At 44.0% G+C, this 16492-nt stretch overlaps 1 protein-coding gene across 1 annotated transcript in view; it reads left to right on the forward strand.

Annotated features, from left to right (window-relative positions):
* The window catches only part of LOC121041939 (thrombospondin type-1 domain-containing protein 4), a 196145-nt gene that overhangs the window by 85341 nt on the left and 94312 nt on the right, over positions 1-16492 (forward strand). The window contains exon 2 of the mRNA XM_040493136.1: positions 11581-11785. Within this exon, the coding sequence (XP_040349070.1) occupies positions 11581-11785 (205 nt within the window). The remainder of the gene's footprint in view (positions 1-11580; positions 11786-16492) is intronic.

Here is a 16492-nt window from a genome sequence, read left to right on the forward strand (position 1 = left end):
CTGTCAAAAGTGAATTTTTTGACTTTTTGACTTTGGCTCCGGCTTTCTTCTAACTAGGGTTTATTTTACTGTGCCAGAGAAATGCTTTTCTTTTTACTTCCATATTTGCTGCCATTCCACATTCTTTAAAGTACATGCAGGCCGTTCTCTCACTAAATAACATTCCAAGGAGGCTATTGTTTAAGCTCGGAATGAGTATCATTTGTTTGTATTTCATTGAATGTGCCCTGTATGTTATCTTTAACTTGACTTTAAATAAAACATAACATATATTGGGTTCGTTCCGTGTGTCAGATGCTTTTTGCAAACGTTATCTCCCTTTAGCATCACAAAACCAACCCAATAAATTAGAATACATAATTAATGATTAGTGTTGCTAATTAACATGTACTGTCACTTTAACAAAGTACTGTTGCTGTTGAAACAGAAGGAGGCTGGATCTTTTTCAAAAGCCCTACTTTCAGTTTTCTGGCACCTGGGGTAGAGTTTTTCTTGGGCTGCTACAGCCCCAGGCTCTCCTTTCCACCTGGAATCAGGGACTCAAATAGAGGCATAATGCCTGGGAGGAAATAATCAGCTTGTTTAAGTGACAGCTGACATCAGGAAGCCTTTTGAGCCTGAAGAATGACATGATGACAGCAGTATCTCGAGAAGATAAATTTCACAGCCACATGCAGGATAGATTACCTGAAACCACAGCTTTAGCCTTTCTTATGCTGACGCATCTGGGGGGCGTGATTTAAAAGCTCATAAATACGATCTGTTTAAGGAAGGGGCTGGTGAAAATGAAGAATTTCAAGGTTCCACAAAAGAAGGTGAAGAATCAGTATTTATCTAACTGGTTTGCATGTCCTAAATATTTGCATATACAAGAGCATGTTGTTCACGTGGTCACTTGGAAGCCATGTATCACATCTGCCCTTGCCTTACCTTTTGGTTTAAAATTGCAAGAGGAGGGAAATTCTCTGCAAGCATGAGAATTATTCATCTGGCTGCCACCTGAATTATTGTTATGGAACACATTGAGTTTGACAGATAACCCTGTTCTTAGCCATCCTTCAAAAGAAGCATGAAGGAGCCTTCATGTTTAAATATTTCAGCCAAATTTCTTCCTTCAGAGCATGCATAGAATACAATGTCTTCATTTCCTAATGAAATGAATGTTCATATTGGATGCATCGATGGTTAGAAGGGAGACTAAGAAGGTATCCTTATTTGATTTCTTGGCCATTCTAGTACCAAGGAACAAACTCTTGGATTGAATAACGTTATCTTCTGTGGAACATGATGCTTTTCCTTGAGTCATAAGTATTTCCCAGCTTGGTAAACCAATAGTTTCCATTCCCAGGAGGACACGTGAGAAAAATAGTTACTATCTCAATGAATAATTTTGCACTGAGGAATTTGCTGTAAAAGAAAGGGTAGTGTTATAGATGTTCCCGACTCTGGGTGAATGCACACTGAATGATTGGAAAGAGGCAACATGGGAGAACAGGAGAAGAAAGAGAAGCTACCGGAGATGTGGAATCAATTGTTAGTCCTTGTGAAAGAGCAGGCAACAGACTACAGGTAGGGCCCCCTTGGAAGGGTCTTAGGGAAAGCCAGAGAGCAGCCCCCAGTGATAGAGGCAATAAGAAGGAATTACCGCTATTTGATTTCTTCGTCATTCTAGCCATTGGTATATGTGACCCAGCGCCACAGGCCCTGTCCTTACAAGAAAGGTTTCCATTGGACTAGGAGACTATGCAACCAGCAGAGGAAAGAGAGCCTGGGCGTTAGAGACAGAAAGCCTTTTCATTCGAACCCTCTATCACACCTCTGTGTGACCTTGTCTTCTCTGAGCTTCAGTGAAATAGGGATAGTCAAGATCATTAAACAGGCTACCATGTAGAAGATGCCTCGCGAGTGGTGAGTGCTCTCTTCATGATCGCTGTCACTTATAACATGGGGCTCCCTACTGCCTGCCTCCCTGCAAACTGCTTGCATCCCTACCTGCATCTGTTTTCCACCCACAATTCCCATAAGACTGGGCTCCAACATGCCCAGGCTGTAAGCTCCATCCCTTGCTCTCTTTCTAAAATGAACATAACCCCTTTACAGTTCTTGAGGTTTTTCATAGCTGGTCTTTAACACAAGCCAGGAAAGACTAATAAAAGGAAACACATTTAAAAAAAAAAAAAATAGAGGGATAACCAAGTTATAAGAAAATCTCTGAAAATCTTGATCACCGTTGTCCCAGAATGCCATGGAAAGGCAAATGATCGTAGCAGTTAACCTATTACAGCTGTGGCTTCAAACCCCGCCTGAGACTTGTGTGTAAATAGAAGTGAGGTTTCAGTGGACAGTGCAAACAGACCAGGCTTCTCTGTGAGTGTAGAAATGTGTGTGCCTTATGTGAAAGAAAGGATGCCTGCACGTGCCCAGGGACATCACTGAAGTGGGGCACACACGCCCTCAAGAAGGAAAACGTATTGACGTTTTTCCAGCCCCTACTACAAGCCTGTTCTGAACTAGGTGCCTTCATCTGCATGTTCTCAGTGAATCGTCACAAAAGATTTGACGATTATACCTTCATGGCTTTGTTTAAGGCTCAGAAAAATGATGTCACTTGCAGGTGTAGAGCGCATTGGGGATGCTCTTAGGCAAACAAACCTGTATGTGTCTAGAAGAAAAGACTTTTGGAGATGGGGAACATAGAAATTTTCATCCCAGGTTATGGAAATGGAAAGACTGGCAGCTTCAAGGAATCTAAGCCAGGAACTCTAAAGGCAGGGAAATAGGCATAAAGCAGGTGTAGAACTTCAATAAGTATGTGGGAGGGCCAGGAACGGAGAGAGGCTTAAATGTCCGCAAGTGAGCTCCAGATGCAAGGTCAGTCATCAGTGGTCCTCCTACCCACTCAGGGCTTCTCATCAGCCCTCCACCATCTCCTAGCTTCTCTCCTACTCCTCTTCCTTGCCCCTTTCTTCTCTCTCCAGCCCTGGAAGCAAAACCAGACTCCTCCTATTTAGCTGTATCTCAGTGTGGCCATTGTCTCTTGTTGCCTTGGTTTCTGCTGACCCCAGGCCTCAGGGTCCCACCCCCACCCCCAAGCAGTTTATCCAAGATTTACACACTGACAGTTTGTTAAAAGGAGTTGCTATTCTGGCTGGTAGATAAAAGCATCCTCGTGTGGTTATGGGGACATAATAAGCGCAAAGAAAAGAAGATGGACCATTTGAGGTGAGGAGACAGTAAAACCCTGCCTCAGGAGGAGGAGGAGGGCATCTGGAGTGTCATGAAAAGGAGTCCCTGTCAGGAAGTCCTCTCTCTGCCATCTTAGGACTTGGGTCTCCTTCAGTGAGGCAAGGAGCTGGCGCCCCCAGAGCCTCTCCCGCCATCCAGCCCTGGGATTCTCAGGAGACCGTGTATGAATATGCACCTTACCTTCACCCTGGCGCCCATTACAAATCTCACAGAGAAAAGCTTTCTCAAGGTATTGTTTCTTTCCAGTTTGTAACCAAAAGGGTGATAGTGTTGCGCTGTCTTTGTTTTGCCTGGACGGGGCGTTGGCTGTCACTTGGGGGTGGGTGTGCACCTTGAGAAAAGTAGAAAGAGCATGAAGTAAACAAAAAGTGATCCAAAAGCCAAATAATCCCAGACTGCACAGGAATCGCCTAAGGATGCTACTCAAACACAGATTCCAATTCAGGTAAGCCTGGGATGGGGGCCATGATTTGTAACAAGTTCTCAGATGATCCTAGGCTGCCGGTACACGGACCACACTTTGAGTGACAAGTAACAACGGTCTAGAAAGGATCAACTAATGTTTATTATTCTTGATTTTTTTTTTTTTTAATTAAGACAGAGGAGGAAAAAAAATAAACTTTGGAAGCATTTCCATCCAGACAGCTCCAATGAAAATGTTTACGGTGCTAGAAGAAAGTTCCAATGAAAGAGAGAGAATTAATATGACTGAATCCCATGAGGAAATCAATGGCAACCAAGATATACACCTCAATCCTTGCTCTAAGATGATTCCTTCAAAGGCCTGCCTCCCTCTCTCCCCCCAAGTAAGGCTTCTGCCCGAAACAGGCAACACTGCTGTTCTCCCAGGACCTAGAAGTCTCCCCTACTTTACCTTTAATGGAGCATCCTTCTTCGGTCCATAGGGCATTACTTCAGTGTAGCTTGGTGTGACTTTGCCCTTCATTCTAATTCCCTCTCCCCATCCAGGCCCCCCTTACCTCTGCGCCCATCCCAATGTAGCTGTCTTTGTGCTTCTCAGCCTCTAGTCTCCCCATCTCTCCCGAATGCCTGTGTCTGCTAAGCATCTCCTGAAAACCGTGTTTCCGTGTGCTGTTCCCTGACTCCACAGCCGTGGGACTCAAGCCCCCTAATGTTCAGGATAGCCAGCCTTTTCCCTCTTGATCTCCCCACCCCAACCAACTAACCAGCCAGTCTTCTCAGCCATCCCTGGACATCCAAAAAGCCCATTAACTCCCGAAGTTTAACACATTTACACAGATTTCTAAGCATTTTCCTTGAACAGTGCGAAAGTAAAAGGCCTGATTAGTTCACTCACATTTTTAAATGCTCCACAAAAATGTTTGGGAAAGTGGAAGTCGTATCTTAACAACAGTAAATATGCAATCCGCCTGAGTTGCTGAGCCCACCCTTCTGGTGTTCCCCAACTATCATTCTTTACATGTTTAACCACGTTTTCCTGTCCCTAAACTAGCTGCTTAGGTGAGTACCCTTTTACGAAGGCCTGTAGGTGCCATCTTGTGGAGAAAAATGCAAACAGGCACGTTTGGAGAGAAGCTGTGTGTCAAGGAAAGGACAAGAATGTAACCATGAGTCTCCCTTATTGCCTTCTGGTGGGTCACTGGATTCACCCACAGTCCTCTGAGGGCCTTCTGGTTGGACCCACACCTGCAGACTCAGGCTCTCTGAGCCCAGGAGGGGCCGTGTAAATGAGGCCAAGGTGCAAACAGCCTCCATCCTGGGGCACATTCGTCAACCCAACTCACGGTTGTCTTTTTGCTAATACTTGCTTCCAGAACTTCACCATATAGAATATAGACTGTGTCTTCTCCTTTCTGCAGGAAACTTCCTAGTCCTGACCCCTCGGCTGCTAAAACCACAGCACCTAACAGACCTCTCCCACATGGTATGAGCCCCTCCTGGGGCCCTATAGAGTTTCCAAACAATCCGACCAAGTATTTTAAACAGAATTCTCTTTAAATTTTTTTAACTGGTGTTTATTTTTGAGAGAGAATGTGAGTGAGCATGAGTGGGGTAGGGGCAGAGAAAGAGAGAGAGGGTGAGAGAACTCTAAGCAGTCTCTGCACTGTCAGCATAGAGCCCAACACAGGGGCTTGATCTTGAGATCAAGAGTCGGATGCTTAACCAACTGAGCCACCCAGGTGCCCCAAAACAGAATTCTCTTTCAATAGAAAATTCACCAGAGAGCCTTACATTTTAAGAGTAAAATGGAGGTCCAGAGGTTTCTATGATTCTATACAAAATATATATATACCTAATTTTATAATAAAGCGGTTATCATTGTCATAATTCATTCATGCCCCCTCCCCCCATTTGAAGTCATCAGGGAGGAAAACCATGAAACTAAAGCATGGGAATTTGAGGGTTTTGGAATATCCCCCCTCTCCAGGGAGAGATGACCCTGGTGGCAAGGAGGGTGGTAATTCTCTTACGGCGTGAGAAACGTTTCCCTCTCGGGGCTTCTTTCATCAGATTTGTAAGCGTTGTTGCAGTTGACCTTCATCCAATTTTATCCTGCAAGAGTGCCAGCATTTTCTTCCAGTTAAGTCGCTTGGTAAGGTGCTATTCTCTAATGAAATAGGATGAGGTACTGAAAAGTGACAACCATAGGCTTGATTAAAACCAGATCGCTAGTTTCACAACTGTCTTCGTTAGGGAAGCCAAAATACCTTTCATCCCGTGGACCATTTCTTCTCTTCAAATGAATGACATTGTCAGTTTGTTTCCCATTGGTTCCTGTTTCCAATTTAATTTTGTCTACGTATAGAAAATTCCTCTGACTTGAGATGTGGCAGGATTCCTCACATCAGGGCTGTAACTCCTTTTTTTTTCCGGAAACATTTTAGCACCAGAAGATACCTTAGAGATGATCCAGTTAAGAGAGAAAATTGGTCCTGTAGTTTTGATCTCCTGATGCCTCAGCCAGCTGCTCTTTCATTCAGCAAACACTTACTAAGTGCCTACTGTATACTAGGCACTGTGTTCTTTCTGGAACATAATCTTGTCCGTACTGAAGTTAGACCAAATGGCAAGCTTAAAGAGCCCTAGCCTACTGGTTGGTTGAAGGTGGTGAGGAAATGTTGTTGTTGTTGTTGTTGTTGTTGTTGTTGTTGTTTCAACTGGATAATTAAGTATTCTTTGTTCATTAGCTTCTCTGACATTGACAGAGTGCTGTTTTTGCACTTTCTTGGAGCTGCCGTTGTTCTAATGCTTTCTGGGGGACCTGTCATGTTCGTCTCTGGTATCCCATGAGCTGAAGATTATGCTACAGCAGTGATTCTCAATTGGAGGTCATTTGGGGACATTTGGCAACATCTAGATACATTTTCATTTGTCGTACTGAGGAGAGGGTGTCACATGTCACCAACCATCCTACAGTGCAGAAGATATCCCCCACAACCAGGAACCATCTGGCCCAAAATGTCCCTAGAGCCATGGTTGAGAAACCATGGCCGTGAGCAAGAAGGTAAGGAAGGGACGTGCTGAACTTCCAAACCCGGCCTCATTTTATATATTGGAGTTCAGCATTTCTGCATGAGGTTTTGTTTAAAAAGTATGTGTTTTTTTTTTCCTTAAAAAACTCTTGTTGAAGACTACTGAGGTAGAAGATGACAACTCTTTGCCTTATGTTTTAGGGTTGAAACATATTGGAACAAGTCAAGTGGGCAGCATATAGAAAGCAGGTGAGGGCAATCAGAGGTTTATCTGGAAGCCTCAGCCTGAGCCTCAGTCTTGCCCTCCCACCAGTATATACTATGTTGAATGACGGGATCACATTTGCCTTCTAGTTTAGTCCAGAGGTTGGCATTTTTTCTGTAAAGCACCAGACCACAAATATCTTGGGTGCTGTGGACCATACTATCTCTGTCGCAACTACTCAACCCCACTGTTACAGCACAAAAGCAGCCTAGACAGTAGGCAAGCAAATGGGCGTGTTTGTGATCCAGTAAATCTTTGTTTACAAAAATGGGTCATGGGCCAGATTTGGCCTGTGAACTGTCATTTGCCAACCCTGATGTAGACCGTAAGAACTGTGTGTGTTTTATCTTCATGTCTCCCTGCCTAACACCCTATTGGCACATAGTAGGGGTTGCCTCAGAAAATATTTCCTGAACTATGTTGAGGGCCAATCACATAGGTGCAAGTACGAGCAGATTTTAATGAGAATAATGGCTGGGAAAAGATCCATCCAGTATTTCCTAGAGAATTTCTATACGTTGTTTCACTGTTTTCCTGTGTTGGACATTCAGGACTCTTCCGATTGTTTCTTATTAATAATAATGACTGTGATGAGTTCCTTCAGACAGAAAGTGTTAGCCTCATTTATCATTTCCTTGGCATAAATTCCTAGAAGAAGAAATAGAATCAAACAGTATATATTGCTAAATTGCTTTCCAGGAAGGTGGTATTGATGTGCATTCCTAACATAATCAGAGGGAGGGATTTATCATTATGCAAAGGATTTCTTTCAACAGAATGTCATGAATAGAAGTTTTGGCATCCATATGTATTTCCACGAATTAGCTTACTGCAAACAAAAGCAAATTGGTGTTAGCTACTAATCATTTTAATAATAACGTTCTCCCACACTGTTGTGACAGCGTGATGATTAAGGCGCGTTGTGCTATCTGTCCGTGTCATCTAGCCAACCAGTGGAGGTTACCCTATCGGGTGTGTTTATTGAGCACACATAGGAACATCTGCTTCCCATTAGGGCATCAGAAGCTCCCCTATCTGCACGCCAGGCACCAGCCTGCCCTGCCGTGATGTACGGAGGCCTCCTCCCTGTGAACTCCACCACCAGATATGTCATCCAGATCACTCATTTCCCTCAGGAAACTTCATTTAGGTTAATTTCGGCAATTAACCTGGGGGCAATTCTTGAGCAATTTCTTCTGTGATGGCTTGCAATGCGTAAAATTCTCCTACAACATGTTGCAAAACTCACTGGAAGAATACTAAGGGTATTTGTCCAGTTGTCCAGTTGTCTTTGTCACAGCAAGAAATGTCTCTTCTGAACTGCGGTACATGGTGAGAAAAAAACATGAAATAAAGGTAGATCAAGGAGCAGATGTTCATCCTGTCCGTTTTCACGAGGTGCTGTTGGCGCAGTAAGGGTGAAGGGGCCCAGCAACGTGCCTTACCTTTACGGTGAACGCTGGCCTTTCCTCAGCTCTTTGGATGTCTCTGACTCTCTCCAAATGAGGAAGAGAGTATCTGTGACTGAGAAGTAATAGAGAGCACTGTAGAAATAGGAGTGGGTCTGTGGTTATAGGATGGTGGAATTTACTTCGAAGTGGATGGATTCCAGATGAAACCAGTATATGAGGACCGTAATTAACAAAACCCATGCTGCCAGGCACCTTCTTGTTTACCTGCTTAGGTCCTCCCAACATTGCCGTCGGGTAGACACCGTACCAACCCCAGCCACAGAAAAAGAACCAGAGGCTCAGAATGGCTAACTGGTGCGTCCAAAGATCAGCGCTCCTAAGAGGCAGAGCCAACACAAAACCCAGGTCCACAGACTCCAGTGCCCTTTTTTTTTTTTTTTTTTTTAAGCACCTAGTGATAGCACTTTGGTAGCGCCTCTGAGTTTGGAAACAGAGACCAGTGCATTAAGTCATCCCCATCAGAGACCAGCTGACCAGCTTCCTAAAGTGCGAGCCAGAATTCAGGCCCAATTCACTTGTGGGCATTGTCCCCTGAAAGACCCGGACGGTGGTGGAGATGTTTTCAGCGCTGAGCCCAGAAGGAAGTGACCATGAAGCCCTGAGGAAACAGGGTGTCACCTGGAGTTCTTGGCGTCTCTTGTGTGGCTACACGCTTCACCGAAGCCAACCCGTAGGCCATTTGGACGTCTGGCAGGAGAAAAGGTTACAACCTTCCCTCCCATGTCTAGATTCCTGCAGGGTGGCTGTGCTGCATAGGAAATCTGGAATGTGGGGGTGGCATTCATGGGACTGTGGAGAACATCTCAATATAATATCTGTTTCACAAGATAAAATGGCATTTAGTCTGTGTCTGTGGTTGTCTGAAGCCCACTGTGGCTGTGTAATTTGTAATTTTCTTGTCGGTCCTCCCGCTCTAATTGGGCTGGGGGCTAAGGATTCATGTGATGTCTTTCCTTGTCTCTGGAGGCTCTCATTCATCCTTGAAATGTCCCCTACACCCCATTTAGAAGAGAGAGTCGGGCTAGGCTGCCTGTTCTCCTCACTCTGGGACCCTCTCCACAACACCAAAGTTATCGTCTGAGAAACAAATCTGAGCATAGCCCTCCCTTTCTCGACACCCAGGGGTTGCTTGTTGATGCCTTCAGATAAAAATCCAATTCTTCCTCCTGGAAAACAAGATTCTTAAACCATTCAGCTGAATTCTCCAGCCTGATTTCATGCCTCCCAGCAACCCTACACTTGAGCGGTGTTGTTCTGTGAACATGCTTTCCTACCTCTGTGCCTTTGTATGAAGTGCTCCCTTTACTGGAATCCTCCGTGAGGAGGAGCTCAGTCTGGGACAAACCGGGCCCAGGGACGGCAGAAATGGAAAGGGAGGAGAGTGAGATTTTGCTGGACAGGGCAATGACTGTGTGCTGACCAACATTTCTATCCATCGTCCCCATCAGTGACAATCAGAGGCATGTCCTTAATTTGGTTGGAATCTTGCTTTGGCAATGTGGCATTTTGCTTGTTTCTTTTTTTTTTTTTTTTTTTTTTTTTCTCAAAGCAAAGGAGAACCCAAGGGGTCAGAGATGGAAATCATGCATGGAAAACATTTTCCTTATTTTTCCGCTAAAATGTGCATGGGGCAGGGGCAAGAAATATTTGAGGGAGGAGAAATACACAGCAAACATGGCATTTTGAGAGGTTAATTGGATGTGGATGAACATATTGAGATGATGTTCTGTTATTGTCAGAAATAATGTTTTACAGAGAAGCTATTTGTGAAGAGAGACCAGTTATTATTGATGGACTAATGTGCACTCAGGAATATGGAAGTAATAATGCAGAGGTACAGTGTCTACAGAAAGATGTCAATCAAACGTGAGGTTGGAGGGGACAGCCTGAAAACCTTCTGATTTGACTCTGCATATAGGATTTGACCTGTAGGGCCCATATGAACAGACCCAGGGTTATTTCACAAAATCACAAGTGGATTTTGGATGGTTTGCCGACCACTTTGCCCCCCTGGGATGGGGTCTGATGAGTGCTCTTTAGAATTCAAAGAACCAACACAAGCCTGTGATTCCGCAAACATGTGTCTCAAGTTTTAGAGTACCATTCTGATTTCAAGTACCGTTCCCTATCCCCATAACCCAGTGAATGAATCCTGTCATCACAGCGCTTCATTGTCCAGCTGTCATCTGCTCACTTCCATCTGCCCGTAGAAATGTGACAGAATTCTTTGCTCCAACCACATGCCCACATCTTAGATGCAGGAAGCATGATCATGAGCCCCGGAAGTAGGAAAAGACTGTATAAAGGTAATGATCTTGCACTTTGTTCCAAGTGCAAAATAAAATGGCCCCAACAGAAACATGAACAGGGAGGGGAAAGATAAAGCAAAAGAAATCTTTGAGTCATGGGAAGATCATCGTCTAGCTCGCTGGTGTCTCTGGCCTTTGCCTCCTTCCCCGCTTTCCCCCAGGAAAAATGCTTTGGGGGAGCCAAGCCAAATCCTGCTGCTCAACTCTTCAGAGCCACAGTGACCAGCAGAGACCCAGATCTCGACCAATTTGACCTAATGCCCTAAGACGCTAAGCCTGCGAGTACCACTTCTCAGGGTACTTTGCTAAGCATTTATACGGTCTGTCATTTAGAACACAAGACTTGGGGACAAACCCCAATTTTCGGTGGAATACTTACCATGGAGCCAAAGAACTTTGTATAGAAATCCCAGATGATCTCTCCCCTCTGAGTCCCATAGGGGGATGGATGTGCAGGACAACTTCACTGTCCAGCCAGTATAAATAAGTGACCGGCCCCCACACCCTCCCTGTTCCTTCTCTCTGCGTAATTTCCTCCTTATAATTTGCCACCACCAAGCGTACTGTTTGATTTGCTCGTCTTGTCTACTGTCTGGGGCCTGCACCCGGCCCCTAGAGTGTACATTTCATACATTTCTTGCCCAGAGTCGGTGCTTTGTGACTGTCCATCGAGTGCAGGAAGAATGAACTTGCTCACCTGCAGGGGCTGAATGGGGGCAGGAGGGAGGTCGGTTCGAGACCCAGTAATAGATCTTCCATTGCCCCCTCGCCCCATCTCCCCTCGCACTCCTGTTACATGCTACAAGAGTCTTTTGTTTTCTACCTCTCCACAGAGCATTGGCTGTGATGACTACTTAGGCTCCGACAAAGTTGTGGACAAATGCGGGGTGTGTGGAGGTGATAACACAGGCTGTCAGGTTGTGTCAGGCGTGTTCAAGCATGCCCTCACGAGCCTGGGCTACCACCGAGTTGTCGAGATTCCCCAAGGAGCCACCAAAATCAACATCACCGAGATGTACAAGAGCAACAACTATTTGGGTAAGCTTGGTCTTTTGCCAGAGGAAACCCTCTGTCACTACCAGATGATTCGTTCCTTCCCAGGATCGTGACACAGCAATGTCCAGAGGTCCGTAGACACGTAGAAGGTGCCACTGGGGCACGCCAAAGCACCGCTTGACCTCCCCCTTGAAATGAGAAGCGTGGGTGGAGAAAATTTTAAAAGTCCTTGCAAATAAATATTTAATACCTACACATTTAAGCCAGCCTTTGTTCCTTCCAAGAGCAACGTGGTTATGAAACAGGTGATGGGCTAAATGGTTTCTCTGAGGGGCGCCTGGGTGGCTCAGTCGGTTGAGCATCCAACTTCAGCTCAGGTCACAGTCTCACGGTTCGTGAGTTCGAGCCCCGCGTCAGGCTCTGGGCTGATGGCTCAGAGCCTGGAGCCTGCTTCCGATTCTGTGTCTCCCTCTCTCTCTGCCCCTCCCCCATTCATTCTCTGTCTCTCTCTGTCTCAAAAATAAACATTAAAAAAAAAAATTTTTTTTTAAATAAATAAATAAATGGTTTCTCTGAGATGGGGGAGGCTCTATAAAAAGCCAGGGTATGTGCCAGTCTTTGTTCTGTTGGGAGTTCAAGGTGGCCAGGGGCCATTGATGACCCTGTCTGGAGCTTCGTTCCCTACAAGTCTAAAGTAAAACCATTTTTTCTCTTCTTTCTGCTTCATCTGCCTGTGGCAGCAGGATGTGTAGAGCATGTGTGTATCTTCTTAACAGCTGCAGTCATTTTGGTCAATGTCGTCAATATCAAGAAGCCGTTTTAACCCATTGTCCTGCTGAAAGTTAGATCTTTGTTGATACTTCCTCCTGGGTTTCTGGCTGATTGCATTTTACACAAAGCCCATCAGGCCATACAAATGAATTTTTACCAATTTTAGGTAAGCATGTGCAGATTAACCAACAAAATAACACAAGGAAAGCAATTTCTGAAAGTCATTTCATGAAGGCAATATTCATTTTCATTTTTTAATTATGTCTTTCACTTAAATGGCACAGACACTATGTGCCAGGCACCATTCTTAGTGTTTTGCCTCTACTAAATTATTGAACCCTCTCAACAACCCTAGGGATAGGAGCAGTTCCTATCCCCATTTTATAGATAAGGAAATGAGCACAGAGAAATTATGTAACTTGCCAACATCACCCAGCAAGGATGAGGTAGAGCTGAGATTCGAACCCAGGCAGTCTATCTCCAAGCATAGCAGTCTATGAAGATATAATACCCATGAGCAGTTCTCAGAGTTCTTCTGGTACACCATTGGCCATACAGCAGTCAGTGGTTGCAGCAGTTGAGAGAAGTGGTTAATTTTGCAAATTTCAAGTACCAAGAACACCCCTGAAGATAAATCCAGACCCAACAACTCCAAATGCCACAGCTCTTCTCTCTGCACCCAGGAAAATGCAACTGAAATTAGCTTCACCTGGATTTATTGGCAAGAGGAGGAAGGAATGGCAGGTGAGACCCTGAGACAAGTCCAGTTAAAGTGGAGAGCTGACCCATTGGCTCTGGCAAGCCCAGGAGCCACCAAAGTGACAATAAGCCCAGTTTTCCCAATGAGTGGTTTGTGTGTTATTTTTAGTTGTGAGAAGATAGTCCTTGTGTGTGTTTACTCCTTTTTTTTTTTTTTTTTTTTGAATGTTAGAACATCACATCTCCATAAACATCCCATCTTCTAGAGTGGAAAATGTTCTTCAGGGGATTAGTTGAAGCGTCATTGGGTGCCAGTGCACCAGAAAACAATGCCACTTTTCACGAGCGTTGTGTTGTTTTTAGTAAATTCTCATTGCTCAAATTAGTCCTGTTCGGGAAACAGTTTTTAAGTTGTGCCCTCTGAAGAGAAAACCCTGGGTGAATATCCACTGGATGTCTGAATGTAAACTGCTCTCGGAGCCTCGGTGTTTGCATCTAGAGTATGGGAAGAAGAATCTTGACCTTGTAAGTTTTCAGGACAATTAATGGAGTAACAGATATGCAGAACCCTATCACTTACTAGCAACTGACCAATGTTCGTTCCCTTTCCTTTGTCTCTGAGACCTTTTTAGTACATCAGAGCTTTGTGGAATCAAAATTCCCTGTCCCCCTAAAAAAGGCTCAATGAAAGGGTGATGATTCAGAAAGTCAAATTCAACCTTGTATGCCCAGAGAGCAGTTGGGTGCATGAGAAATCCAGAGTCCTTTGCCAATATTATAGGATGGCATGTGGGCAAAGGAGGGAGAATGGAAACAGAAGAACAGGCCACAGAGAAAGGAGGTTCCAGAGGTGATGAATGGGACCTTCTGTCTGCAGCACTGAAACTACATGCAATGCTTTTTTTTTTTCCTCCTTTTTTCTTATGTTTATTGACATGTAAGTCATGTATCGTAAAATTCAACCTTTTAGGGGCGCCTGGGTGGCGCAGTCGGTTAAGCGTCCGACTTCAGCCAGGTCACGATCTCGCGGTCCGTGAGTTCGAGCCCCGTGTCAGGCTCTGGGCTGATGGCTCAGAGCCTGGAGCCTGTTTCCGATTCTGTGTCTCCCTCTCTCTCTGCCCCTCCCCCGTTCATGCTCTGTCTCTCTCTGTCCCAAAAATAAATAAACGTTGAAAAAAAAAATTAAAAAAAAAAAATTCAACCTTTTAAAATGTACAGTGGTTTGGATGGTATTTGTCTGATCACAAGTATTCTCTTTAGCTATCCCACCTATCCTGCTAAATCTCCTCTTCTGTCAGGCCTGTATAGTTTAAAAGTTAAATTGCATGGGATTGCCTGAGATTGTGTAGAAGCCATTAGAACACAGGTGTCTCTCGCTATTTTTGAACTGTTCAACGACTGTGTTTTACATTACACATTTTCAAACACTTAAACGTTTTTTGAAGAGATATGTGGTGGGTTTCTCTACAATTTTCCAGGTAATGGTGAAGGTTTTGGTTTTCTTACTGTGTAATTCCTGGCTAGGAAAACTATTTTGTGTAAAAATGTGACTTGACGCACAAAATTGATTTGGCTGTCCATGTACAGCTGTTCTGTAGAATTGGCAATAGAGAGGGAAGGAATAGTTCAAATTTGTGTCATTGCTTTCAAACCATGCACAGCTTTTCAAAGTTTTTCAGTTGCCCTGTTTCTCGGAATTACCTTTAGTTATTTGTGATGCAAATCAAACTTTTTCTTGTGAAACACTTGATGTTTTTTAATGACTAACTCTCCAAACTTGATAGAAATGGAAAATAGCTTTCTATGAAAACAGAAGGACTTATATTATTACTGCTGGAAAAGATGGTCTTATCACCTCATTTTAAAAGGTTTTTAATTTTAAAACCCTTAATATGTAAGTGCCTTTTCTAGGCCAGTCGCTTAGTTAATGATAACCATCGTGCTATATGTATGGTAAGTACCAGAGTCTCCAAGCATTTTGACGTACGTGGCCTTCTGATTTTTAAAATTGGGCATTCTTTACTTTGCTTGCTTCGAGAAAGATCTAGAATTACTGAAGAAGCAATGATAGAGTGAGGATGTGAAAATTGAAATTTAAAAATCAAAACTAAATATGCGGAAGAAGGAGGCATACATCCCCCAAATCTTGACTAATATGTAAATAGTAATGGTGCATTCAACCAGACGCTGAGTTTATGGCTGAATTTGGTGCTTTCAACCAGACGCTGAGTTTGGTTTTTTCCATCAAGAACTGGACCCGCTAGGGGCACCCGGGTGGCTCAGTCAGTTGAGCATCCAACTTCGGCTCAGGTCATGATCTCATAGTCCATGAGTTCAAGCCCCACATCGGGCTCTGCTCTGACAGCCCGGAGCTTGGAACCTGCTTCAGGTTCTGTGTCTCCCTCTCTCTATGTCCTCCCCTGCTCATTCTCTGTCTCTCTGTCTCTATCTCTCTCAAAAATAAATAAACATTAAAATAAATTAAAAAAAAAAAAAAAGACCTGGTCCTGCTAGGATGCAGACTTCGAAGGCCGAGCTCTAGCCCTGGTCCTGCCATAACCCACAGGGGACAGACCCACCTGGAGCTGGGGCAACAGGCCAGCTCAGCACTTCGTGACGCCCACTATTTCTCTGGGCAAAGCTGGAGAAACCGTGACCTTTAATGATACACAGATTTCAGGAGGTAGACCCTTTGTCTCATTTTAGATTGGAAACCAATGAATTTCTGCAGAACTGAGCTCCGCTTTTATTTTTAAGTTTATTTATTTCTTTTGAGATATAGAGAGGAGGGAGGGAGGGGCAGAGAGAGGGGGAGAGAGAATCCCAAGCAAGCGCAAAGCCTGATGTGGGGCTCAGATTCTCAAACTGTGAGATCATGACCTGAGCTGAAACCAAGAGTCGGACACTTAACCAACTGAGCTACCTAGGCGTCCCAAGCTCCATTTTTTAGTGTTTATCTGAATTTGTCCACATGCTCCAAAATATACACTATTTGGTGCATTATAGATTCCTAGATGATAGATAGATATAGATAGATAGATAGATAGATAGATGATAGATAGGTAGATAGGTAGATATCTTTTTTTTTTTTTTTTAATGGAAAAGGCTTTGGAATCCATGGATCTGCTAAAGGCTATCTATTGTGCTTTTGCATGAGAGTTATTCTGAACCCTGCTCTTTGGAAATAAAAAGTTAAACCTAATTTTATTAAAATGATTGACATTTTATATTACTTACCTCTTCCTTAGTAATAAGATGTTGTAAAACTATTCTACCTGA

Source organism: Herpailurus yagouaroundi, unplaced genomic scaffold (genome assembly GCF_014898765.1).
Source record: "Herpailurus yagouaroundi ecotype Mexico unplaced genomic scaffold, PumYag 184, whole genome shotgun sequence".
Taxonomy (NCBI): Eukaryota; Metazoa; Chordata; class Mammalia; order Carnivora; family Felidae; genus Herpailurus; species Herpailurus yagouaroundi.